General features: G+C 35.3%; 2 protein-coding genes across 10 annotated transcripts; one reads left to right on the top strand and one right to left on the bottom strand.

Annotated features, from left to right (window-relative positions):
* Positions 1-123: 123 nt before the first annotated feature.
* On the bottom strand, positions 124-18,210 carry LOC132180456 (vacuolar protein sorting-associated protein 52 A-like). Of its 6 annotated transcripts, none has more exons than XM_059593288.1 (21): positions 17,833-18,210; positions 16,858-16,933; positions 16,581-16,675; positions 16,383-16,440; positions 16,140-16,235; positions 13,238-13,339; positions 12,223-12,306; positions 11,990-12,070; positions 10,527-10,670; positions 9,855-9,946; positions 8,777-8,858; positions 6,584-6,766; positions 5,070-5,185; positions 4,910-4,968; positions 4,332-4,432; positions 3,293-3,343; positions 1,748-1,927; positions 1,519-1,653; positions 1,190-1,264; positions 809-866; positions 124-720 (listed from the first exon to the last, which is right to left on the bottom strand). In XM_059593288.1, exons 2-21 carry the CDS (start codon positions 16,882-16,884, stop codon positions 416-418), a joined length of 2,124 nt encoding a protein of 707 aa, XP_059449271.1. In that variant the 5' UTR covers positions 16,885-16,933; positions 17,833-18,210; the 3' UTR covers positions 124-415. The 6 variants fall into 6 exon arrangements, with proteins under 6 accessions (XP_059449271.1, XP_059449272.1, XP_059449274.1 ...); XM_059593289.1 differs by having other exon boundaries at positions 16,858-16,924; XM_059593291.1 differs by having other exon boundaries at positions 16,581-16,669; positions 16,858-16,924.
* A 4,804-nt stretch (positions 18,211-23,014) lies between these two features.
* Positions 23,015-25,255, top strand: LOC132181181 (phytolongin Phyl1.1-like). Of its 4 annotated transcripts, none has more exons than XM_059594284.1 (3): positions 23,015-23,111; positions 23,562-23,633; positions 23,893-25,255. In XM_059594284.1, the coding sequence occupies exon 3, from the start codon at positions 24,068-24,070 to the stop codon at positions 24,902-24,904; it is 837 nt and encodes a 278-aa protein (XP_059450267.1). In that variant the 5' UTR covers positions 23,015-23,111; positions 23,562-23,633; positions 23,893-24,067; the 3' UTR covers positions 24,905-25,255. The 4 variants fall into 4 exon arrangements, with proteins under 4 accessions (XP_059450267.1, XP_059450266.1, XP_059450269.1 ...); XM_059594283.1 differs by having other exon boundaries at positions 23,718-25,255; XM_059594286.1 differs by lacking the exon at positions 23,562-23,633.
* The last annotated feature ends 2,617 nt before the right edge of the window (positions 25,256-27,872 follow it).

Here is a 27,872-nt window from a genome sequence, read left to right as displayed (position 1 = left end):
GCAAAAGAAGCAATAGCCGTCACACATACTGAGGTCAATTATTTAATAGGTTCAATATTTGCATAAGGATTCGAGCTCATTTAGAAATGGACGCTCGGCTTGTATCAATTGAAGGAGTCCCTCTAAAAAATAATGAAATTGATAAATAATTTATTAACTCAAAGCCAACAAAAAGCCTGTCATGTATAGCACTTTAAACGCACAAGTTGAATGGACGAAACCAAATCCTCGGGAGATCTGCTTCAGAAGTGATCTCCTAAAGCAAGAAACAAAGACTCGAGAGCCCCAGCACTGAAACCGACAAGACTCCAAAGCAAAACCTCTTTAAATAAATTAACCTCTTTCCCACGTGTGTTGGAGTGTGCGTGTGTGCACACGTGTGGGAAGAGAGCGAAAATTTCCCAACCTGAGTGATTTAGAAGGTCCTCGAGTATTTCCTAATTTCATACATGATTGAAGATATGGACACCAGATCCTTGTTCAGTGCAGATCCACCGACAATCCTCTTTATGCAATCCGAGAGCCTGGTATAATATAGCAACAGCTGAGTCAACGCAGCCCTCAAAATTTCCATACCACAAAGCAAGCTGCTGAAAGAAGTTATGACATCTTTGTGCATCAGTTCTATTGCGGCTTTCCATCTGCTCGCAAAGTCCTTCACAAGTGGCTCCACTTCAGCGACAGTTATGGCCTTCTCAGAACTAGAACTTGGGTCCTCCGCTGAATAACAACTTGCAAAATGAGCCCATTTTCTTAAATAATATACAAAATATTGAGACTTTGCAACCATGGTTGTTTAAATACTTACACGCTCGGGTCTTTACAAACTTTATTATATCACTGAAATGCTCTAGTAGCAGTTCTTCCTGCAAGGAGAAGTAGAGAAACTTAAAAAAAATATGCAAAGAAACCAAAAGGCATTAAAAGGCAAAAGTGCCCAAAGGGGTAATAGAAGAGCATTAAGGGACAGTAATTCAATCTTCATAATAGGCCTTTTGAGTGTTTTCATACTGTTTGTCAGTAGGTTTTGCTAAAACTCTTAATAAAAAGATGGGTTTTTTTTCAAACAAAAACAAAAAAGATGTTTGGATAGCAACCTTGGGCGCAATTATTTAGTTTCAGGATCAACACTGAAATTTTTTCTTTTGTGCGTATAATCGAGGTCTAAAAGCTACTGGTAGACAGTTACCACAAATAATGTTGTGTTGCTCTTCAGCAGTTCCTCAAAGTGCATTTGAATTTTCCCACCTTCTGGAGCAGCTTCCTGAAATCAAAGTGATGAACATATTAAATACCACAGTGGCTGAAGGCCGAGGACACTGCAAAATTCTTGAGCAACAAATATAAGTGAATATGCTGCCCATCTAAAAGGCATTATAACTAAAGCAAAACTTGTCCAAGATTTCTTTTGGATAAAAAGGAACTTGCCCTATAAAAATTTCTTTCCCAGCACCAAGTTCCACCTTCACATTGAAGTATAGTTCATTTTCCAGAGAAGAATCAAATACTAATTCTTACCTTTAGAACAGAAATTGTCATATCGTAGTTGTTTATCAGAAACACAATTTGTAGTTTCGTTTTTGGAAACATTTTTGCAAGCTTCATAAGCAAGTCATCAACAGCCATTCTCAGTCGTTCCAAATTCAACTCAAGCTGCAATATTGAGGGAATGCATATTTTGAGAAACTGATCTCAATATGAAATCAAACATATAAGCATTTTATGACTTAAGATCCCTATGTCTAACCTGCCCATCTCCATATTCAACATTAAGGCGGATTAGTGAAGCTGTGAATTCAGCATACCGCCTCATTACGTAGTGAGGATGAACATCGTCTTCCCATAACGTCCTTACGTTTGCATTGCGCAGGCTGCTGAGATGCATATCAAATACCATCTTGAAACGAGGCCATAGGGAAATATTGACCTGCTCAAATTTAGTTAAAAGAATTAGTCTGCATTTTAAGGTGCAAAAATCCATGACAGCTCCAGAAGAATTTAATAATTATATATTCCTTCAATCCTTTTTGCTGGTCCTCCTTTCCTTTTTCTGGATGTCCCACTATAGCTGTCCATTTTGAATACTTCATATTGAGATTCTAAATTTTCTAGATAGCATCTATAGATAATGGAGAATAGTATGCACAAGCAAAACAATGAGGACAAATTAGGTAAGTTACAAGTTATAGAGAGTAAAAATGATAGTCCCTTACAGATTGGAATCCCTGTTAAGGATCAGTAATTGGGTTGGGGGGAGAACTTAGCAAAACCAAAGTCGTCACATTGAATTAGAAACAAATTCTAGTCAATCAGCAATTGAGTTCCATCACTTTCAAATTTATCGTCTTTTTCTAAAAAAGGGACTACAAGTATTTTGTAAGGGTGACAACAATAGAACCAATTTCTGTCAATGCCATGAGGGCCTCCATGTTTGAAAATTATAAAATAATAATTAAAAAAAAAAAAAAGGAAATGGACCAATCAGGCAGCCTGGTGTGCAGCCAAATGGTCTCTTAAAACAGATCTGTCCATTCCAGATAATGTGCAGCTCTGAAGTTTGAAAACAAGCTCCCTAGGCAATAACAAGCCGTGTTTTGGTCTATCTGCAGAGTGTTACACGCCAGCAGTGAGAAGACATGGTCCAACATCGCCATTGGTGGGTAAAACTCTGATACCAGAAAAAATTCAATCTATGAACAGTTTGTGTTTATCAAAAGGAAGTGTTTTTTTTTTTTTTTTCCTTTCTTTTTTATAGGAGTATATTTCCTGCAAGAGTCCTAGAGGTGAATTGCTGAAGAAAGTAACCTCTTTAGGTTACAAGGACATTTATGATTGGATGAAATAGAATTTTAACCTATTACCGCAATTAAGGTTTTTCCTATGAATAGATAGATGAACCTCTTTCCAGAACAAGAAAGAACAACATGCTGCTATGGAAAGGACGGCTGTCTACCTTGCTTAGAAGCAATGCCAGAAGAAATACAGGTAGACAAGGATGCAGAAAAAATGTTAATTGTTTTTTATTTCTTTGGCTAGGTAAATTAACATGCACCAAATGATTTCTTAACCAGCGAATTTAAGATGCTATTTGAACGATATTTTCTTCCTCTTGTATCATGATAAGCTCTTCGCGTGTTCACAGAAGAATTCTATCTATTAAGTATAAACACTTTGTTTCTAAAGAACAAAGGAGATTTGAAATTATAAATCTTGTACCAATTCATTTGTAGGCCAAAATTTATATCATCACCAGGCAGCTCAAATGATAAACACAATATTAAATAATACAGACCTTGTCCAAATATAAATCCAAGCATGGAATTCGCCGCCGAGACATTATGAGCTGAAAAGGAAAACAATGCCAGCAACAGATTAACTATAACCAGTATTCAACACAGTTTCAGTGATCACAGAGATGATTGAATTGGACACTGCAAAAAATCAAAACGCTACATCTAAGACCAGCTGAAATATTTTTGAAAAAATATATTTTATGATAGGGTTATATTTTGCCTTCAAAATAACTCTTAAAATATATTTGCCTCTTGAGTATTTGATTTCCCTCTCAGGTCAACCATAATGCGCAACAATTCTTTCGAGGATTCTTTTCACCTAGCAAACATACCCATATCAGAGGGATGCTTAAAATGATTCTTATTTTCTTGGATAGAAGAATTAATATGTATGTGTACATTTTCTCAAACATATTATGAATATATAATTTGTGATTTCAGATTGTGCACCATATATTCCAACTATTACAAAAGAAATTAAATATGGGGTAAGCTTAACTCAAACAGATGAAGAACAGAAATGCAGACACCAAGATTCTTGACAGCCAACCAACTGAACCATCAGATAGAATAATAAGAATTTGTTGTGCGAAGGAATACTGAAATTCTCGGCCTATAGTCAGACAACGAAATGAACTTTACTTAACTAATGAAAGTACAGCATCCAGAATGCAGATACACGAAGAGTGTTTCAGCATCCACAGTACAAAAGGCAAATGTTATACAATGACACAACACCAGTAACAAACAAGTAGAACAGGCATCGAATTCAGTATCCACCCAACAACTCTTGATTTTCTCCTTTTTATACGTTCTTCACTTGGAATCATCATTTTAGATCGTGAATTTGGCGGGAAAAAAAAAAGTGACAGCGAGCAACCTGAACGTCCAGCAACTATATATTTCAGTTTTAAGGACTCATGGTACAGTCAAAATACAACTTCAAACAATCTAAACACCACCCCCACCCCCCCGCGGAACCCCAAAAAGACAAAAAAGAAAGAAAAAAAAAATCACAACAGAAGGTCAGAACATTACCTGGTGCTGACGTATTATCCCAATCATGAGCATTAGGCCAATAGCATCATAACAATTTGGAAGTATTGAATTGAAGTGTTCATCAATGACAGCAAATGGACCTGATAATTTCAAAGAGCACATGACAAATCACTGATCTATCCAATTGCTTTAAACAACAAAAATAAGATAAGACCTTCAATGCCATGTACTTTCCCAAGTACAGGTATTTGTTTTTGTTTTTTCAGTTTCCAGCGCTCATGAATTCATATGAAGCTTCTGAAGTAAATACAATACTAGTGAAAAACATGAGTAATGCTACAAGTCCTTCTTGTGCCACTCTTGTGTTCCTCCAAGAATGATGTAGCTCTTAAAATCACCATTGGACTTGTGATTGATCGTTATTGGATTGATCAAATGGTAATTTTAAGAACCACATCATTCTTGGAGGGACTTTAAGAATTACTCAAAAAACAGTGGCAATACGAGCCCAACAAAAGTCATCCCATAGACTACCATTTTGTTTTTTGGGATAAGTTGAATGCCAAATAAAATTTGATGAGAAAAGTCAAAACCTTTGTATTTTACATCAAAGTTACCTGCAAAAATTTCGTAAAATATGGACTCCTCACCAAAGAAATCATCACAAAAATTATACCTGCAGATGACAGAAAAATGTCAAAATGCTTATCATCACTACAGGACTAACAATCATCATTTAGAAAGCAGCATGAAGGGGCTGATCAAACTCCACAGTACTCAGAAGTAGCAGTGTCCATAAGCAGCTTGTGCAAACTCCTGAAGAGGACCTCATAAGGATACTTGCTGGAGCTGGCTTCCGCTATATGCGGTATTAAAGCAGGTTCATCAATTTCCTGATAATTTCCAACCATGGCATCAGCAAGCAATGAAATTACAGCATCTAATCAAAACTATCGTAAATGCATTTATAAATTGAAAATAATGACAAAAAAAAATGTAATTATTTTACAAGTTCTGCACCTACTCGTCATCTTTTACAGATATTAATGTACCAAGTTGTAAAAGCAAATGAAAGTATGAGATAGGATAAGAAACATGTTCCAAAATGCACAAAAAAATATACATCATGCATATCGTTTCTCTTTCAGAACCAGAATTAGGCCTTAAATGATTATTTTATTGAAACTGATAAAGAAATGCAGAGACTTAATACGTTGCAAACACATTTCCTTTCTCTTTTAAAATTTTGTCATGCTATGACATTTTTAATTAGCATGTTTAGGAAAAATGAAATTCATCATTTGATCACTGAAATCAAAGAAACCAAAAGCTAAGGAGGCAATATTTTGTTTAAAATAGTCCAATCTCCAACCAAACTCAAATACCTAAGATGCTCAAAGAAGAAATCAATAACATATACAAATCTTACAAGATTCAAGTCAGAGATGATTATTTTGATGAAACCTAGTTAACACAGCAAACATAGGGGAAGAAAATTGATGGCTCAGAAAAAAAGCTTCATGGCAGTAGAGCTGGCATTGGTAGGTGTATAAAGCTTATTCCACACTCTTAACAGTCTATTAGCAGCCAACACTAACCTACCTCGGTCACTTAACTAGTAGATAATTCACCCAAAAAAAGAATTTAGTAAGATTAAAAATGACAATTTCTCGTGCACAACCCAAACAAATACATTATAACCTGGTTAAACAAAAATACACACAGAAACAGTGAGCCCAAACTGTAGAGTACATATACAGATTTGCAAGTAAAATCAAGTTTTACTAAGAACATTAGAGAGAGAGAGAGAGAGAGAGAGAGAGAGAGAGAATCAACCATAGATACACTAGCACATAACTGACTTTTCTACAAGCCATGTCAAAAGTACAATACATTTGTCTAAGCTTTTGAAAAATTTACTATAAATTATGAAATACTAGACAAAAGTTTGCACTTTAACTTCAGTTATGTAAGACTAATATGAATATTTTTTAGCAAACAAGAGTAAAATTAATGGGAAGAGGAGAAAACATTATTGAGAATAACCTAAATTCAGCTAATATAATATTATGGGTATGGATGTAATAACATAAACTAAGGAAAGCAATAAATTAACGTTAATTTACTGAACAAGCCTTTCGTAAAGCAGCCAAAGAGTTACAATTGAAATTTAACTGGGTGGTTGAGAAGATAAAGTACATGCATTACTTCAGCACAAATTTACCAAAGCAAACCATATTTCACAGCTAGCAGGGAAATATTAATAAAAAAAAAAAAAAATTAAAAAAAACCTTCAAAATTTTTATCCTCTCCCCCAGTGCAAAAACAGCAGACCGGTTCTTTAGCGGTTCCCTTCCTCTTAAAAAGAGACTACTGCTTCGTGTCTCCACACCAATCAAATCGCTAGATGTAGCTATATCCAACTGTAGTTTCTCCAGAGCCAGAATATAAGCACGGAAATGTGCACTTAAGACCTGCAAAACATGCAGTTGCACTTCAATACTCTTCAAAAATATCCACACCAAGGTATATAAGATAAACTATGGTGATTCCTTTAATATATGAAAAACTGAATTAGCTGTTAAGACTTGATACTCAAAACAAATTCACATAGCGATTGGAATAGCTAGGTTTCAACATATTTAGGATGACCTAGAAAAAATTCAATCTCCAAAGCACATCCACCATTAGAAACTTCCATGGTAGCGACAGGTTATTAGGTGTAGCATTACAGGCATGTTCTCTGTAGATGCCAGGCTACCACAGAGCTACCTATCACATCAAATGCTTTCAACACCTAAACTGTTAAAGTCATCCATAAAGGGACAAGTTACAAGAGAAACCCATTAGCCTTGACAAACTGAAGGGAGCCCAGCTTGACTTTGCTTGAGCATCATTAATCAGTGGAGTATAGATTTGAGATTGAGCTAAGCTTAAATAGTCTACCAAATAACTTTCTTCTGCAGATAATGATAGGCCTCACTTACAGAAAAAAAACAAAAAAAAAAAAAAAAGAAGAAGAAGAAGAAGAAGAAAAGACCTTACAGTGAGAATTAAACCCTAAAACCTTTAACAAAAAGGTCCTTCAGATACCTAAAGTAGTGGGTGACATGAACAATAATACAGGTTGACAGTAAGTGGTACTGTGTGAAAGCTCTTTGATACATCCGTACATGTTAGATATGTAGTATGGACACTAGAGAACTCTTCACAATCCTTTATGTATTAAGTTTACATCCAAGCCAGATGTTCTGATATTGTACACTCTACAGAGAGTAATCAAGCACTAGTTGCCAAACTACCACCAATATCATATACAGAACTATGATTTGCAATCACAGTAAGGAAGCATAAAAGAGAGGATTTTTATTCTTCTTCGGATTTCTAAGACATAAGTTCACGAATCAATATCTGGTGAGAACGAAAATGAAGCCAGTGTTGTTTCTGAAGCATTCCCAACATATGCATAAGAGATGTGAAGAATAAAAGTTTCCTAGTACGTGAATCCTTCTTTATGTCAAATATAATAGAGATACTTGTACTCCAGATATCGGTGAACTGCAAGCTTGCAATAGATATGTAAAAAGCTTTTCCTACATACACAAAAGAGATGTGAAGAATAAAAGTTTCCCAGTAAGCTAATCCTTCTTTAGGTCGAATATAATAGAGATACTTCTACTCCAGATAGAGGTGAACTGCAAGCTTGCAACAGATATGTAAGAAGCTTTCAGTTACTTTGATGACTAAATTTTAACCAAAAGAGTCTATCACTATGATGAGGTATGAAGGGGTTTAGTCACTGATCTCTGACTGAATTTCGGTGTTGGCAATTTGGTTTTCCCCTCTTTTTTTTGGGTGGGGGTGCCATGCAACATTCAATGGGGGCATGGTCTGCGTGGCTTGTAAGATCAAACCACAAGGATTTGAGGGTGAAAAGAAAAAATTGTATTTTATGTTGGTTCCTCAGCCTAAAAGTTTTTGGTCTTTTATACAGAACGGCAGAACCACCCATTCCTAGAAGCTTTCAAGAATCTTAAGAGTGCTTTGTTGGGTTTTAAGATGGTTGGATTTATCAGGTAATTTATTGTGGCAAACTGGAGTTTGATAAGGATTTAATATTGAAGGAGGTTTTCACCTGTCAAGTTCTAGTTTATAAGTATGAAGCAATGTACTCAAATAGAGCTAAACTATGGAAGTTGAGTGCCTGAATATTTTGCATGTCATCTTTCTGTCTGTGCTCTTTCCAAATGATAACCCTCTCTCTCTCTCTCTCTCTCTCTCCCAACAACCCATGTCTAAAGAGTTCACTCCTCTCCTTCAAAGTAGAATGAGAAAATAACCAAAAAGATAAAATTGAAGCTAACTGTATTAAGAAAAAGTGACCACTCCCAAGTCATAAAAATAGAATTGCATAGATGAAAATTTTAGTCCTAGTCCTGAAAAAGTTAATTTAAAAGATAGATAATCGAATCGACAGGATTCACCTTGTTCATTGTGTCCATATATGCTCCACGGACCTCAGTATATACTTCATTGCCATGTTCTTTGAGGAAGGAAACTACATACCTACATGATCATGTTCCATATTCTATATTACCATACCACATTGAACTGAAAAGAAAAAAAGGAACCAAAAAAATTATATGATATAAAAATACAGAAGTAGATATGGGTGGAATTGCTCCTTACTGTTTGATAGCATAAACATCCTATGGACAAAGTAATGCGGAATGATTGCAAGCATAATGGCAATGTAAAAATAACTCAAACAATTCATGTCCAATGAACTAATAATACTGTCCTACTTGGATCTATAGCTCTCTTTTCCAACATAGATACTAAACTGAGTTGCACAAAAAAAAAAAAACTGTTTTGCAGTTTTAGCTAGTAACATGTACAGATACCTGAATGAATGCTGGGGATGTACAAAAAACTATGTAACTACCATGAACTTTCTTAGAACAGCACAACAACTGCCTCAACAGTGACCGCATTTGATCAGCTCTCAACCTCATGATCAAGGCAAAAGAATACACACAGACAACTGGCCCTTATATATGTGAAGTCAAGTTTCTCTAATCAGCAACCCATAGGAAACAATCAAGATATGATGTAGTTTTCCCAAACAAGGCTCAAAAGGGAAAATATAAAGATGTATGTGCTAGAAGAATTCATCTCTTGTGAATAGTTAATGGTCAATGGAAAGAATGCTAAACAAGATAAGAAACTAAAAAGTTCTACTCGCAAGTTAGATCTAATAAACAATAACTACTTAATTGTGATAGACTCATAAGCCAAATACTTAAAATAAATAAATAAATAAAAAATGACAGAAAGAACAAACACAACCTGATGCCATGTTAAAGTAGTTAATTAAATGATTAAATTTATCTCTTCCTATAAGCTTAAGCTTTTGGGACAAGTGGTGATTTAATATAATATCAAAGTCAAAGGTCTTGAGTTCGAACCTAGACTCTGTCATCCACCCCCCATTTCTATTAAATATTCTACGTGTTGGGCATGTGCCTTTAGAACTAAGAAAGTTATTCAGGCACTACTTACTTGTACTTTAAAAGAACATTTTGTTGAAGGATCTGGATATTTGTTTTGGGTTTTCTCAGCGCATAAAGCTTCTGAACTATGAAATCAAACACCTGCAAAAAGACAAATATTGTTCAAATGTCTAATACAGTACCAATCAAGTTTAGAAATGTGTTACCATTAAATTATCAATAGACGTCATTCACTACCCTAATTGATACTCGCATCAAGATCACTATCGTAACAATAATAGCACTACCACTACTAATAAAACTAGTAGTAACATTTATGATCATAAAAAATAAGAACAGCATGTCAACCATGCCCTGGGGTCACCAAGGAGTCTTAGCTTCAAACAATTGCCACTACAGATGGCATTTTTTTTTTTTATAAGTAATTCAGTCTTATCAACGCTACGGATGGCTATTACTTCTATTTTTCTTCTTTTGACAAAAACAAGACTGCTATTACTAATTGATACTAACGAATCTACGAAAGCAATCATCCATATACAAGTATCTGCATGAGCATTAACCACACAGCAGTTACAGATTAGTGTATATTATATGTTCATGACATTGTAGAGAGGATCAAATAGTCACATTGATACTTTGGTAGATGTAAAATGTAAATTAACACAAGATACCAATTAATCATCATCAGCCAATGCATCTGGAAATTCTAGTCAATAACCTTTGAAACTGCTTTCTGCCGTAGTTTTTCTAGCTCAGGTTGAACATCTTTTAGAGCTTTTGAAGCTTTGACCATAGGATCAACGTCTACAAACTTCAGCTTCTTACTTAGAATCTCGAGGGTTCTCATATATTCATCATTGACCTGGACAAAAATTCCACTGCAAGTATGTTAACAGCAATGGAAGAAAAGGATCACAAAAAGTCCCAAATCACCAAGTTGCCCAGGAAGCAACATGGGCTGTGCAGCATGTACATTCAAGGACATGTGATGTAACTCCATTCTGTTACAGATAAGGTGTGATGTAGCTCGATTCTGTTACAGATAAGGCCTACATATAATAGTTGACAAATCAACTCTAAGCTACAATGTTGGAACAGCGCTAAATCAAGTACATGAGCATAAAACATATAGCAAGTGCCGTTCTAAGAACCAAAATGTGTGTATGCGCGAGTGCAAACACGCACACGTAGAAGATGTTGCTGCAACAACTAGAAAAATCTTGCCAACCATGTCAATAGCAAGGGTTAAACAGATGGATAGAAAGTGAAGGGGATGCCTGGATATTTCCACAATCAAAAGCAACGAAATCTCCTCATGCAATGATTAAATCCTTACAAGAAGAAGGGAGGAGAGGGAACTACAAGCAACAATTGATCACTTCAACTACTATACGTTTGATACATGCACATACACACACATAAATATATATAGAAGATGTTGCAACAACTACATATCAACTGGCCAGCCATGTCAATATTCTGGATTAAAAAGACAGATAGAAAATGAAGGGGATGCCAGAACCTTTCCAGTATCAAGCTACAATGTCCTAGATACCATGATTAATATGTTAAAACAGTACGGTGGAGGGGACAGAAAAAAAAAAACTATAAGCAACAATTAATCATTTAAACTAAAACACATTTCCCTAGAATGAAATTTTCACTCAAACCAATCTAGCAAGTCTTACAAGAACATGACAAGGACATAGATCAAACCTAAAAGAGCTTAATCCAACTATGGCTTGACACGATTAGTATAATAATAAAAGTGTATAATTTTAGCAACAGGTTCAGAAAGGAGCTTTCTAATTAAGGCGACTGTAAAAATAGACAAAACACACATTATAGACTTCTCTCAAATTACCTGTATCAATATTTTTATCATAATTCAATCACCAGACATTAATAATACCAGGGCCTAATTATCAAAAAAATAATAATAATAATAGCAGGGCCCTGATAATCCTTTTGGCTAGGTGAATCAATGAAACTCTTTGATTTGTAAAAAAGACATATAAACAAGAGTCATTTAGGAATGAGACCACATGTGAGCAAGTTGCAAAACTAAGACAAACAAGTAGTAATATCAAAAAAATAAAAAAAAAAATTGGATAAAAACAAGTAGTAATATCAATTATCACATGAACACAGAAAAGCACATTATACAAAAACCAGGGATACCTCTCCATCAACAATTATGTCAACCATCCTTGGAGGGACTATAATGTCTTCAACAAATTTTGCCAAACTTGATTCTGCCACCTGTTTAAAGAACATAAACAATCATATTTCGTACATCACAAGATGATAAGCACTATTAACATCTAATGAGATCCACAAACCCTGTTTGCAGTACTCAAAATTTAAACTCCAACCAAACAATGAAGCATAGCTTCTGATAAAAACAATGATACCTTGCGATTCTTAAGCTTCAGACCCATATCCATAGACTTCTCCTGGAGGATTTTTATATCTGAACTTATGGAACCAATTTCAGACTGGAAGTGTCAAAGAACAACACCATTGAAAAGTGTGAGAAAAAAATGCAAACCCTTGGGTTTTACTAAAAGAAAACCAATCAAAGAAAAGAACAGACAAGTATAAGAAACAAAAACATTAAAATAACAAATAATTGTGAAAGAATCAATGTCAAACAAGGTATGTAAACAGAGAAAGCCTATATCATTTGAAATGCATCTAACGTCTGGGTTTCATATCTTCTTAGTTACTCATACCACAGCTGAAATGAAACCAGTATCATTATAATCAAATGGCTGTAGGAAAATCATGACCAAACTTTTAAAGACATCCTGAAAGCAATAGAAAAGTAGAGTCGGTGCCTATAATCAGTGCTCTGTTTTTTATACAGCTTATAAATCGGCCACTTGTAAAAAGCATCCAGACTTTCTAAATGGATCTTTAATATATCCCACCAGTTAACTGATTATGATTATGATTCCAGGCATATCGGACTGAAGTGGTGCTACTTATATAATTGCAATGCCCAGAAATTGATTGTGGGAAGGAGCCCAGAGAAACAACCAGCTCATGCCTATATCTGCATTTGGATTTTATAGACATAGTATGATTCTAAAAGGAATTATGGTCTTATCCCCATCAATAAGACAATGGATTACCAGCTCTTTAAGCAAAGATCATCAAGATCAACCCAAACGGGTGTGTAGGAGTATCATGAATTCTGATTGTTGTTAATGGACAGAGTGATACTAAAGAATTTCAGGGGAGCAAACATTCACTAGAATTTTTCTATGATCACATGCTTTCAGCCAATATGTTGTTATTAGAGAGGGGCAACTTGTGCATTTCCAACAAAAATACTTGAAAAACCTTTCTATCAGTATAAAAAAAGTCTCACTGAAGCTGCAAGCAAGGAAACACTTGCTTATTGCCAAGCAAGGGCAAACATACTTGAAATCCGCTGAGGAGAGTTTCCATCTGTGACAAAATACTGTCACATTCACGAATTTGATCATGAAGAGACACTAAATTATCGCTTTCTTTTATGTAATCCTGCAAAAGTAGAAGTACCAAAAGAATTAAAAACAGTGAATATTATAAATGAAAAATAAAAAGAAAAAAACAGTACTCAAAAAGGATTTTGAAGAGTATCTCTACCAACAAAATTTAACCAATGACTGAAAACAAATCACACATTCCTATTTAAGGGCTAATAATTTAAATCTAGTTTCTATAGTTTAAGATTAGCGCTATAGAAGACCAACAGTGCAAGGATGATGAACAATATAACAAGTCAAAAGAGTCTTATCCTTCATTGATGTGCATACAGATGATTGTACACACTTCCAAGCATCCATAATATGAGATGGTCTGCAACATCAATGGCCAAAGCTTCATTTATGGTAACTGAAGTTAACAACTGAAAATTTCAGGGCAAGTTTGGGTCAGCTTTAGAACCCGTAACGGAACACAATCTAACAATCAAAAAAATAACAATTTTAAATTGGTCAAAACCTCCACAGCAAAACAGCTTAAAATGTCTTAACACCTTAACTTATCAAAAAAAAAATGGTGCTATCCTCCTAACTTATCAACAACAATAGCCAAAGAGTATCAGAAAGTATATGTTTTTAAAGCTATCCTCCTAAAAATTGTTTGTCATTAAACATACCCTTCATGGCCCATAGGGTCCAAGTGCTCCACCTAATGACTGTCACCTTCCATTCAGGCTACTTAAACTCTTCTTGTTCACCAGTGATGAAGACTAAGTAGAGCAGAGTTACAAGGTAGGCTTGTTTGGCCAGTTCCGATGGGATGAAAGAAGTGTCTTATATAATGATAAAAACATAATGGAGCAGTGCACTTCAGCTGGTAAAAGGGTGGGGAGGAATAGGATAATCCTGGATTCAAAATATTACCAATCAAAGAAAGTTGTTGCAGGAAAATTGGTAGAAATACTCTTCATGTAAGCACTTGACCTTGAGGTTCTGCTTGAACTGTAGTGCTAACAGAAAAGCAGTTTTTTTCTAAAAGTCAATTCCAAGACCTTTTTTTCAATTGGGTATGAGATTTTCTCTACTCAATGAGAGTTGCTAACGAAAGTAGTCTACTAGCTAAAGTTCCAGTTTCCTCTATCTTCTGTTCTGCTTTGCTTGCAACGAATTGTTTGACTTTCAAGTAGTACTTCCCAGAACAATCGAAGTAGCTTTTCTTCGAGAGCCGAAACTGTACGCATCTCCCGACACTTCACTAACAGCTTTCTTTCTCTAAGTCAAGTCACTTGACTTGAACAAAGACTTTAAAAGTAACTAGCCATCCAATAAGAAAGTCACTTGACTAACGGCGAGGTTCTTTTTGTTCAGCACAATCCTCCGGAGGATGGACAATTCTCATTGGTAGGTCTTGGGTCCAATGCTAGCTTGCCAGAGGTATTGGGTCCAAATCGTGTTGATGTTCCTGATGTTTCGACTGTGCGGGCCTCCCCAACACTGCCGGTTCCTAAATCTCTGAAGATCTACAACCAAAAGCTGAAGAACAGTAAGTTTGCCAAGATGGACAATAGTCTGATTGCCGAGGCAATGACAATGACTAGCGCTCCGCCTACTGGTCCTTTGGATTTTGGTCTGAGCTCGCCTTTGCAGCCATCTGGTCAAACCGTAGCAAAGACCTCGCTGGAGGTTATTTAAGGCCTGGCAAGTGTAGTTGTTCGGAATTCTCTTATCAAAAAAAAAAAAAAAAAAGTTGTTCGGAATTCCCTTCTGGCGAGGGGTATTCTCCGGAGGGGGTTTCTCAAGACATCTGCTATGGCTCAGCCTTTTGTGGAAGTTTTGGGTAAGGGAGGGACTATCAGCCCGACAGTGTTGGTTCCATCTTCGGCACTGGTTGATAAGGATAATGGGGACATTCGAATGGATGGGGAGGTAGACAATTTTTGAGAGGAGGAGGAAGAAGAAGATTATCATTTCCCCTTAGGTGATTTTCCCCATGCCGTGCCCTTGGATTGGATCTCGTGTGAGTTGCCCCCAGAGGCTGTCCAGAAGGGTGGGGTGGATGAAGCCGTTTCTCTTTCTCTATTTTTGTCGGGGTTTGGGTCCTTTTCACAGGTTTTCGTGGGTTTGTCTCATGATCCCCCTCCCCCAATTAGGTAAGGGATGGTCCTACCTCTCTCAGAATTGGGAGAATCATCGAAGTCAGTTTGTGCTTCTAAGTCGAAAGGAAGGAGGGAATTGAAGAACTTGGAGAGTTCTATCATGAGGGTTCCAGTCATGGTAAACGCAAGAGGGTGTAGGTCTTCTGTGGTGGGGCTTTGGGTTTGTTTTGTGGGTTTTTGTGGGTTTATGGGCTCTTTTTCTTTTCTTTTTTTTTGTTTGCTTTTGTTTCTTGGTGTCCTTGTGAATACTTCCGGTGTAATTAAGGGCGCCTCATGTTTTTTTATAAAGTCACTTGATTACCTATCAAAAAACAAAAGTACCACTATAGCAAAAAGCATGTCGCTTAAGAAGAAAATTTATACAGATATGCAACTGTACGACAATATAGTCTTTGGCAGTATGATATGATAAAGCAGTGGGGAAACCAGCCTATTTTGAAGAAGCAGACTTCCTAAAATAAAAGAGAAGACACTTCACACCATAGTTTGTATATGAAAAATTACTGGATTTATTGCAACAAAGCATCAATCACTGTATGCTGTGAACACCATAGTAGTATGAGCTACATAAGACAATTTTCATGCTACCATAAATCAAACAAATCCTAGAAGAAAAAAATTATAATCATAAATCAAGTAGCTACAAATTATTAAAACTATGGATTGCCATTAAAAAAAAAAATCTGCTTAGAAGCCACAAACCTGAATCGAGTCCAATTCAACTTGCCGTAAATTGTTCTCAACCCCCTTCGTATACTCCCTTAATGTTGTCCCTTTCGACAGTATGTTTGCAACTACCTACATCAAAAAAGAGGCCAGAGGGGTGGGAAGGGGATCATCAATGTGTAAACCTCTAAAAAGAACATAAGAAACCATTTTTTTTTTTCAATAAGCAGCAAGAATAAAATTATTACACCCTGACGCATTGATAAATAAAGTACTTACATCATCATTTTTACATTCTTCCAGTTCTTGCTGCAGGCCTTCCAATGACATATCATCACTGTACAACATAGCAACCAAATGTCTCTTCATAACAACAAAATGAAAATAATCTATTTAAAGACAAATCAAATTGATCACTTCCTCCAAGTAATGAACAAATAGCACAAATCCACCCAACAACACAAGGAACAATCATACCTGCTCGCATCCTCCTCGACAGTCAAGTCCCCAACAAATGCTCCTAAATCAAATACATTTTTCTGAGCATCATTTGTCTCACCATAAGACTGCCCCTACGCACACATGAAACATAAATCAAACACGTGCAAGACTAGGATTATCACATCACTGTTCTCCTGATGAACTAATGGTGCTTGCAGCTGCTTGAGAAGCAGCAAACAGACTTCCTTGGATCACACAACCATTAATAAGAATTACAAAGTCGATCGCTGAGAACTTCAAATTTGAAACTTACCACTTTGTTCGTCGCAACGTTGGCCATATTGGTGAATCCAACCAAAGGCCTCAAGGATTGAATGCACCTGACAGAGCTTTTTTGAGCAGCAAATGTTAAGATTGAACAGAATTTCAGATTCAGATCGGAAGATTTGTTCCTAATTACTATTGCATAAATGAAATCTTGATAATCGGGTTCAAGCCCCGTTGTGGATCGGGTCGGTTAGCATCGCTCGAGTGCGCAAGAAAGAAACTAAAGGAAGAACCAGAGCGTTCCGCCAATCAAATCAGGGAAGAACGCCTGGTTCGTTTGGCAAAAGCCATGGCCCCCATTGACCGGTTTTCAGACTAAACATTTGGCACATTTTTCCAATTTTGCCCCTCTCTCCGAAATTTTTCCACAGAAAATGAACAAAATTCAGAGACGAGAGCACAAAAGCAAACCCCAAAGAAAGAGAGTGGATGAGTAAATGATTACCAGAGTATTATTGATAATCTAGTCAAAAGGTAAGACGATGGTAGTATGTCTCTGTGAAGGAGACCCAGCACCACCACGTCCACCACTACAGACTCGGCCACCCAACCACCTTGACCTGACCAGATGACCCTCACCCTCACCCCCCCTATCTCACTCCTTTCTCAATTCTCCTCCTATTTTTCTCTCTTTCAATTCAAATGGGAGAAAACATTTTCCACCCTCCCATCATTTTCATCGCTTTCTCTCTCGTTCTGTCTGATTTTAGCCCAAATTCATAATCATGATGTTCTTTCAGAATAACTACAAAAAGAAAATAATAATAATAATAATAATAATAATACTATTATTATTAATTTTATATTATTAAAACACGGAGAAAAAAAAAACAAAGGAGAGAGAGTTGGGAGGGAAAAGGGTGCAAGTAATCCAGTGGTGGTGCACCGGAAAATGGATGGAACCTTTGAAAGAATAAAAAGAGAGAGAGAGAGAGAGAAAAAAGCTCAAGGATTTCTCCACCTCTGCTTGCCGCTTTGATTGATTGTTACGTTCCCAATTATTATTCCTTCTTTTTGGACTGGGCTTCGGCCCTTCTCAGGCCTCACTCTTCTTAAGCTTCTCGTCTGCGCTCGGCCTAATCACGTCTCGCCAACTGCATCCTGCGCCTTACGCCCATGCTCTCTCTCTCTCTCTCTCTAGCTCTCTAGCTCTCTCGCTATCCTTAGCCTCCCCGCTGGCCGCTACCACTCATTCTAAAAACTCCACCATTTTCGATTTTTTCTTTTCAAATTTAGAGAATATAGCTCGACTGGGCTCGCAACTTTTCAGAAGGGGGTGGGGGTGAAACGGGAGGCTTTATTTTCGCAAGGAATGGGTGCTCGACTCGTGAAGGAGAAGCCACGGAGATGGAGGAAATGAGGGAGTTAGAGGAAAAGAGTACAGCGCTGGCTATTTTGGGAAAAACAATTTAAGGGTAAAAGTGTAATTTCACATCCGGAAAAAGACATCAACCGCTGGGCCATGGCTTTTGCCAAACACTAATTACAACTTCGCAATAACTTTTTAAAACTCACTTTATTTAATTTAGCTAATAAATTTTTAAATGTCTCCTATACTTGATTAACTATATTTTTATTTATTTCATTTATATATATATGGATTGTATTTTTCTTAAATATCCTATTTTTCAACTTTGAGGAAAAAAATAAACAAAAAAAGATGTGGAGAAATAAACAGTAAGAAAATTTTTTGGAAAAAAAAATATGTGAAAGAGAAATAGAAAGAGAAAATTTTGGGAAAAGAGAAAACAGGTAATAGAAATAATTAAAAAAAAAAATGAAATAGCTCATGAGAAAAGTGCCGCTACATGTAGCATTTTTTTTTTCTTTTTTTGCTAATCAAATAAAATATCCATTTTGCTTTTTCTTTTTTCTTTTTTTTTTTTTGCTAATCCAATGTGGGGTTTTTTTACAAATCTGATTAGTCATTTTAGATAAAAGTACAATTTGGCTCAAATTGTACCTTTCTCTAAAATGGCTAATCGGATTTGTAAAAAAAGAGGAAATGCTAGGTGTTCTTTTAGTGTTCTTCTGGTATCTTCACAATTGTGATGTGGCTTTTAAAATCATCAATAGATTAAAAATCAATAATGATAATCTCAAATTCAACGATAATTTTAAAAGCCACATTACAGTTGGGAAGACACCAGGAAAATACTAGAAAAATACCTAGCATTTTCCAAAAAAAACCTTCATTGAATTAGCCAACAAAAAAAAAAATGAATATTTGATTGAATTAGCCAAAAGAAAATGCTACTTTTATCTAAAATAGTTAATCAGATTTGTAAAAAAACCTCACATTGAATTAGCCAAAAAAAAAATGCTATATGTAGCAGCACTTTTAAGAGAGTCATTTTATTTTTTATTGTTTCTTTTATCTGTTTTATCTTTTTCCTAAAAAATTTCCTACTTTTCAAATGATCATTATGAGAATATTCTTTCACAATTTTTAATAAAAATATATTTCATAAATATGATTGACATTACTATGAGAATATGGTTTTCATACCTAACGTTGGCAACTATGACATTTGAAAAATATAACCGTTGAAAAATATAATTATTATAAAATAAAACCGTTTCAAAAATATTATAGTTACGAAAATGATTATTTGAAAAATAATAATCGTTGAAAAATTATTGTGCTAAACAAATTACCATTGCAAAAATAAAGAATGAAATACGAATTTTAGAAAAGAAATAAAGATATAATCAATAAAGAGTAAAAAATAATATTTAAATGATATAAATAAAAATATAGCTAATCAAAATTCAAATGTAAAAGGCCTTAAAAAATTCATTAATTAAACTAGATAAAATGAGTTTTAAAAAACCATTTTACTTTGGCTTGTGAATGCTCTTATTAACTTGCCTTGAAAAATTGGAAACAAACGAGCGAGTGTCGTTTGCAAGTGTGGCTTTCGAGCCCAAAACAAATGACTTGAGTGGCTACACAAGTCCACTTGTGATTTTGGGCTTAACATATAATATTTGACTTTTAGTCCTTTTCTGTTTCCTAATTTAATTATTAACCGCTTAAAAGTATAACTAACTCACTAAAACACACTACTGGCTTGAAATTAAGGTGATAAATAGATAAGAAAAATGTCAAGACTAATATCAGCATGTTAGAAAGTTAAAGATGGTATTGTTCAATCTATTTTTTTGGGTATTTTTTTCTTTTTGCACTTCTTGAGAGATCCAAATTTCGCACCTTTGAACTAGGCCGATGATCATCTAAAAGACAAGGGAGGAGGTTGCCAGTAGGCCACCGGGCTAGAGACCGGAGGCACTCCGACACCCAATTTTGTTGTTTGTGAGCTTGAGGGGATGAAGTATGGGAAGAGCCCTCTTTGGGGGAGAAGAGTGTAAAAACATACCTGAGTGTGATAGAGGATGAGGCTTTATATTAGGCTCTCTCAGGCCCCTCTTGGGCTTGCTTGAACTTCTTCGGCCTCTTGTGACAATAAGTCTTGTGCTAGGCTTTCTTGGGCCTCTCCTGGGCCCTAATAGTAGTGGTCCTTTTATTTGGTTGGATCTTGGATCTTAGGCTCAATTTTATTTTTTATTTTTTATTATTATTTTTATCTTAGGCTCATTTTTGGGTCCTGTGTCTTAACTCTTAAGCACATGTTTGGTATTTATTAGCAGTAATGCTATAGGTAGCTTTTAAAACTATAATTTGATTAAAATATAATAAAGTTTTATCACAAATGTAATAATGGTTTTAAAAGTCACCTATAGGTGTAAAGAAATGAGCATAAAAAGTGGAAGTATGTGTAGCAAATAAATTATTGTTTGGATGATGCAATGCTATTAATTATGTTAATGTTAGAGATCTCATCGTTAATATCAATATATACATTTAGGGCTTGTTTAGATGTGCATTTGAGGGACCTAAAAGTGCGTTTAACACTCAAAAAGTTCGTATGAAAAAAAAAAAAAAAAAAAAAAAAAAACCCATTTGGTAAAAAAAAATTGAAAGCGTTTTTAAAGGTCAAAAAAGTCTAAAAATTGCCAAAACGCACAAGCTTAAAAATTAAGCCTTTGCCAGAAAGCGCTTTTTGACTAAAAAACTATATTTTTCAAACATAATCACAAACATGCTCTTATACTCAATTTGTTTTGATGTAAATTTTTTTGTTGAAAAATATTTTAAGCGAAATTATTTTTTAGGATAACTGATCCAAAGGTTACTAGACCTTGCCACGTTAACTTTGTGAGATGTTTGTATACAGTATGTAGCATTACTCTATGATAAATGAATTTGCATAGTTGACACTGACCTTATGTAAGTTATAACATGAGACCTAAGATTAGAGTTTATGTTTTATAAAGTTGGTTATTGTTGCTTAAGGTCAAGGTCAAAGCATAGATCTTCATGCTTAATTTCTAAACAAAGCTTCACGTGTTGAATTGTATGCATGCATGTGCTCTCTGCTATAAGTCAAAGTTGAGTCTCAACGGTGCAAAGGGCACTCCAAGAAGTAAGTACATTTGCACATGATGATGTTTTCTCTCAACAGTTTTGAACCATAACCTAGCTAGTTTGAATTAAAGGTTTAATTTTAAAGTTTCAGCTAGAGTCAAGGAAATAAAGTTCCTGAAGTTGGTGCAATCTAGGGGAAAAAATGAACGCTAAAAACTACATTTTTATATTATCCCACAAAATTGAAGGAAGTTAATTGGAAAAACTGAAAATTTAGGGGGACGCAACTCAAGGTAGTATTGTGGTATGCCCCCTCTTATTTTTAGAAACACTTTAATAGTTTTAATTGGTGATGATTTTGTTGGTCATGATAATTTAGTTGATGAACTTTATATGTTATTTTTTGGATGTTAATTCTTCTACATGTTTATTGTTGATTGTGGTTATAGAACACATAATAAGATATGAAATGAAGGAAATAGAGAAACACACAAAAACTAAGGTGGTTCGGCTATAGTCTATATCCACACACTAAAGCCTTATAAGCTAGATATTTCTTTGATTGTATAATCTGAGTACACAATTCTATTTATAGAGCTTTACATGTGATTTAAAATATTTCAAATACAAACATATCCCTTAAATTAGGGTTAATAAATATTATCTAAATTCCTTATTTAGATAATACAAAATCAACATTTATTTTAATAAAGGATTTCTTTGATTGTAGATATGTTTATATGTATATGATATACTAAAAAATAAGGATCAAACTTTGGATGCTTTTCAAACTTATCAAAGTGAGGTTGAAAGACAAAAGAGAAGAAATACTGAAGTTGTTTGATCAGATAAAATGGTGGGTATTTGGCACTGTATTTGTTGAGTATTTTCATGGGCAAAATGGTAAAACAAACATTTGGTTTGCAAGCTTAAAAGTCTATGTATGGGTTTAAATAAGCATCGAGATTGTGACAAAGTGACTTTTAAGTTATAATTTAAATAAAATGTACCACAAGGTCAGAAAGAGTAAGTTTGACACAATCCTCCTGGCGGACGTGTTTGGCAATACATTCTTCCTCTTTCTTTCATTTAAAAAAAAAAAAAAGTCAACTTTTTTTTTTTTTTTGTCTTTATATTACTAAACAACTTGTTTTTTGTTTTTTGTTTTTTTTTTGTTTTTCTCTCATAAAAAATTAAAATATCAGTTTATTTTTATATTACATAAATTACTTTTTATTGTTTTTCAAACAAAAAGCTCACATCAAAACTCTTTACCTAACGCGCCAATATTTGACTTGTTACATGACAAGAAGCATTTATTTAGAGTGTTGATATGAAAGACTTGAGTTTAATGTATCACCATATGTTAGGATTAGGTTTATTATTAAGAAGCGTATGAGGTGTAAAAGTCATAAATACGAATAAAAGAGCATTTAAAAATGTATGTAAATTTTTTTTAAATTAGTCTGAAGAAAATATTTTTTAACCTATATAAAATAGTGCTAAGTATTTATAAACATTTAAAATGTACATTAAATTCTTAATATTTCAACTATTTTTTATATTATTCTCAAGATTTCAACCAAATAATAGAAAATAAATTAATTTTTTCAATATATTTCCAAGTCTCGTGTAAAAAAACAAAAGTCGAAGACAATTAATACCATTACCACCCCTCTGTTAACGCCCATTTCATTACCTCTGTAATCATCTTATGCTCTCTCTCTCTCTCTCTTCCTCTCCAATTATTTCTCTCCCGAGCTTCTGAAGCAACATCTTTTGAAGGATTCTTTAGAGCTTGACTTTACAAGGTAATGGCTTAGAGAAACATTGACGATGATCTACTTTGTAGCTCAGATAATTGTTGAAAGTATTATCTTATATATTGTTCCTGTCTGCTAACTGTAGCCGAATAGCTGCTCAGGAGGAACAGTTGAGGGGTGTATTTTTTATTTTTATTTTTTATGTTCATGTTTTTTCTTGTTATTTCTCGTCAACCAAACAGAGGTTGATTGTTTAAATTCGTTGACTTTATTATTAGTATTTAGTTGTAGGCTTTAGATCTTTGGAAAACATGATTGGGTTTCCCTCAAATGTTGGTTTTCATGTTGTTTCATAGATTAGAGTCGTGGGTCGTGTTGGATTTTGAATCTCTACTGGGCTGTGAAAAACTCTGGTGGTCATTTTTCAAATTGGGTTTGTTTGAAATTTTTTAGATTGTACCTCTGATTGTCTGTACTTTTTTGCTTCGTTGATTACAGAGGGCATGCCATGGCAAAGTTGTGTTTTTGTTGTTATGTGAGTGTTTGTGATTTGTGAAGATCGCTAGGCAGGTATGAGAGATTTCATTCTTGCTTTTGAATACTTAGCTGAGGGATTCTGTTGGTATTTATTTGAGGCTTTTGACTTTATAGCAGATGAATTACTGGCATTTTATTTGGTTATTGCCTCTTTGGTTGAGGGATTTATTGGGTTCTTCTTTTGCCAAATCCTGATTGCATAGATTCTTCAGCACCCGACCTTCTACATTGAAAAGGGAATAATAGAAAAGGTATTGCAGAGCCCTATATTAACAGTTTTAATTAATCTCAGGCTTTTATGGTGATGAGAGCGCTTGGTGTGTGGTAAAGTCAAGTGGGTGTTGACGATCTGGAACCTGGAAAGAAAGAAACAAGGATAATACAGAGTGTATTTTATCATTCTAAGCTAGTTTTTCAAGTGGAATTGGCTGCAGAGTAAAGTTGAGGGAGTTTTTATCACCATTGTAATGGAAACGATTCAGAATACAGTTTATTACTGTTGCGTTCAAAGGAGTAACAGGATTTTGTACACGTATAGTGGCGGAGCCCATGAAATTGAAAATTTGGCTGCTTTGTGCTTGGAAAGGGCTCCCCCATTCCACAAGTGGTATTTTCAGACAATGCATAAAAGGACTTTTGGGTTTTTGATGGAAGATGGTTATGTTTATTTCACAATTGTTGATGAGGGTCTGGGTAACTCAGGTGTTCTTCAGTTCCTGGAGCATGTGAGAGATGAATTTAAGGTGGTGGCTAGAAAAGGTTCTAGGGGAAGTTTCTCAAGTATTAACTCAATTGGCATGCAAGAACAGTTAGTGCCTGTCATTCGCCGCTTGATCACCTCGCTGGAGAATGTTTCTCAAAGCAGGAGTGATTGGACAGCTGAAACACCTTCATCACTTCATGCAGGTCTGTCTCCATCGCCAAGTAATGCAAATGGACAAATTGAAGCTGCGAGTTCTACAAAAGCCCCTTTGTTGGGAAAATCTAGCAAGCAAGAGAAAAAGAAGGCTAAGGATCATGTGATTGGAATGAGAGACATTGAGTTGGACGAGCACCGAAGATCTACAGATAGAGGAGTCAAGGCTGATTTGGAAACTCTGGATTCTAATAACCAAGGTGGAGTAAGTTCCTCGGTCTCATTACAGAAGGATTTAGGCTCACTGAGGGTCAGACCAGGCTCTCAAAGTATTCGTAAGAAGTGGTGTCGCCAAGTACGGATTGTTCTTGCCATTGATGCAGCTATCTGTGTAATACTGTTCGTGATCTGGTTATTGATCTGTCGTGGTATTTCATGCCTTCATTGAAAGATTTGTCATTTCTGTGAGACTTTAGAACTAAAGTACGGTTCCAAATGTAAGCTGGAATCATGACTTGGAAGATTCCAATCCAAATTCTTTAAAGAATAGGTTCTGCAGGGAATGAATGAGTGAAAGCTACGGACCAATTTGTCCATGAGATTTAATATATATCTGAAGGTATGCCCCTTAAAACTAAAATTCAATGGGATCAGATCTAGGAAACACACTGTATAGTGTCATTGCTTTTGCATGTGTATATCAAATATCCATAAGATTTTCAAGTTCTTGGTTCTGAGTGATTCTATATTCTGATTGCCGATATAAGAGATGTTTTGTAATCTCAGAATTTGCTTGTCAGTTACATTCTTTTTATTCATTTCATGTACTAAAACATCCTACTTTTCTTTTGCTTGATGCTTGCTAGTTTTTTGAACACTCTTCTTGAATCAGCATGAAGTTGTTTTTCTGAACCCTGAATCGATTATTTGTAACTTGTGCGTTTCCAATTAAATATCTGCATATTGATCTGTATTGACAATTGATTAAGAAATCATTGTATCATTAGGCAGGAGTGACTGCAATTGGCAAGCTCTGCATTCAACTCATTTTAAGATAGTTATGTTTCTGAATTTGTAGTACTCTGCTGTTCCTGTTAACCACTTCTCCCCGCATTCCTAGTTACAGTGTGTGCTTCATTAAAATCAGGCATGTTTCAAAGCAAAGCAGTTTCTATTGTATTTTTGTTTGGGATGTGGTCTGGTGAAGGAGTGCATTGAGAAAATTCAGTTTTGTTTCTAATCAATGATGAACCGATTGCTCTTTTAGATGGGCCCTGAGGAAAGCAGAGAGCTCTCTCTTTCCTTTCTGAACTTTCTATTTGTTAATTTTTTCTAGTATGAACCTAATATTATTCTCCCCCTTTTATATAATATTAAATCCAATATAAGACATCCCCATGAAGAGGGAAGTAGTGAGAGACAAGAATGGCTCACAAAAGATGCCAACACATGATGATGGCGATATTGTATGTAATGGTTACTGATTGTCCAGAAATATTTCAAGTTAATTCAAGAAGTAAATCCTTTTTGCCAAAACCTAAGAATAAACGAACATCAACCCAAACTCAGTCAAGGGTGGTTAATATATTTGTTTAGATCCGTGACTCAAAAGTTTTATCCTAACCTAAAGGTACACGCCATGAGTCACCTGGTATTTCACAGTAAATTCACCCAAAAGAATGTTAGAATGTGATCGTACAGACATCTTATATCTAGTCTTTCAATGTAACTTAACGTGCTTTTGGAAACAATTTGTCAGCAAAATTTTGAGCTTTAAAACATAACATGACATCGAAAGAAGTATTTTTGAGTTTTTTTTTAAAAAAGCTTAAAACAAAAAAATCATAAAAATCATAGCCCCAGGTAAAGAGTGTGATTCAGAGTGACAAACTAGGCTATGGTCTATGGATGAAACAGATTGCAATCCCATGCAACAGCTAGGACATTGAATGGGGGTCGAACCATCCACACTTTGGGTGGTTCAGGGGTGCCTGAACCACCCTAATATTTTTAGGGATGGTTTGGCCAACCCCCAAACCACCAAGAAACCACTCCCAACAGCACTTTTCTCTTTTTGGCCTCATTGCCAAGAGGACCAAGATTTGGGTGAATTTACCATAAGGAAATAAGAAAAGGCAAACAAGTGAAAAATCACATTAATCTCATTGCATGAATGTCATATATGGGGAAATGTTGATCAGTTGATGCATCCCTAGCATTTTCAGGAGCCGCACCTACTCAAGAATTGACAACCGTTAAAGTTTGGTTAAAGTTTCACATCTAGCACTTCTTCAGGCAACAAGACTCTGAAAACAGCAAAGCGATGATTTAAGCTTTTCTCTCCCTGTAATCTGTAAACACTGCCCAAGGCACCAGCATTGAGATTTGGGAAAGCATAAAATATGCGCCTAATTCGTTGATGAACAAGTGCCATTGCACACCTAAAAACAGAAATAAGAGGCAAGATATCAGAAAATTATATACCATTACGAAGAAAAAAAAAAAAAAATCTCGAGGAAAACATAAAAAGATAGAAAAGCTCTGCTTGATTGAAAAATAATCATTGCAGCTAGAACTTTCGTTGGAGACCTTTCAACAACATATTGTCCTGTGTCAATTTAAATAGAGTCATCTTTCAAAGATTTTGGGGTATATTCTTTCCACCACTTTTCTATAGGGTGTAGGGAACATTATGTATAACATATTTTACTAATAGTACCGTGAGATTAGATTATTAACTCTTTTTTCCTTTCCTATTTTAAAATTCTGAGGAAATTATTTCTAGGGAAGCCAAAACTAAATCTGTTTCAGCAGCCATACGACCATGATTAAACCCAAGGGTCACCCAAAAACCGAGCTTCCCTTGAGCTGAATCAATCCCTGAAATTTTACGAGTTAACTCTCCAACACACTTGTCATGCAAATTCACATATAATAAGCAATTCTTAGATCAGATACTAGTTAGGAGGAACAAGAATGAACGTCTCAGAGAACATCTAACCACAAGTGTTAAACCACCACATGAGGTGCACAAGCCCACAAGCAGATTTTGATGTGGCTCAAGCTCAGCTTGTTTAGTGACCCTGAGCTTGTGCCCCAGCTTGGCTCCTTTACTAAATGAACAAACTGACCAAATCCTGAACGACTCAGAAGCAGCTCAACTCACTTGCAACCTTGTGCTAGCCAGCTCTAACATCATGAATATACAGCACAAGTAGTAGGGATGGGTATTTCTTTTACCAACAAAAGATACCGACAAGTTGGTACAGGAACTCCCCATGAATTTATATCCAACCAGCTGATACTTGATAAAAACAACCAACAATTCAGGCAAATCACAATCCCAACTTCATTTCCTAGCCCCATTTTGCCTTTAGACCAAAGCACACTGGCCTTTGTTCAGTTTAAAGTAATAA

Source organism: Corylus avellana, chromosome ca5 (assembly GCF_901000735.1).
Source record: "Corylus avellana chromosome ca5, CavTom2PMs-1.0".
NCBI classification, from domain to species: Eukaryota; Viridiplantae; Streptophyta; class Magnoliopsida; order Fagales; family Betulaceae; genus Corylus; species Corylus avellana.
This window is presented reverse-complemented; position numbering and strand designations above follow the sequence as displayed.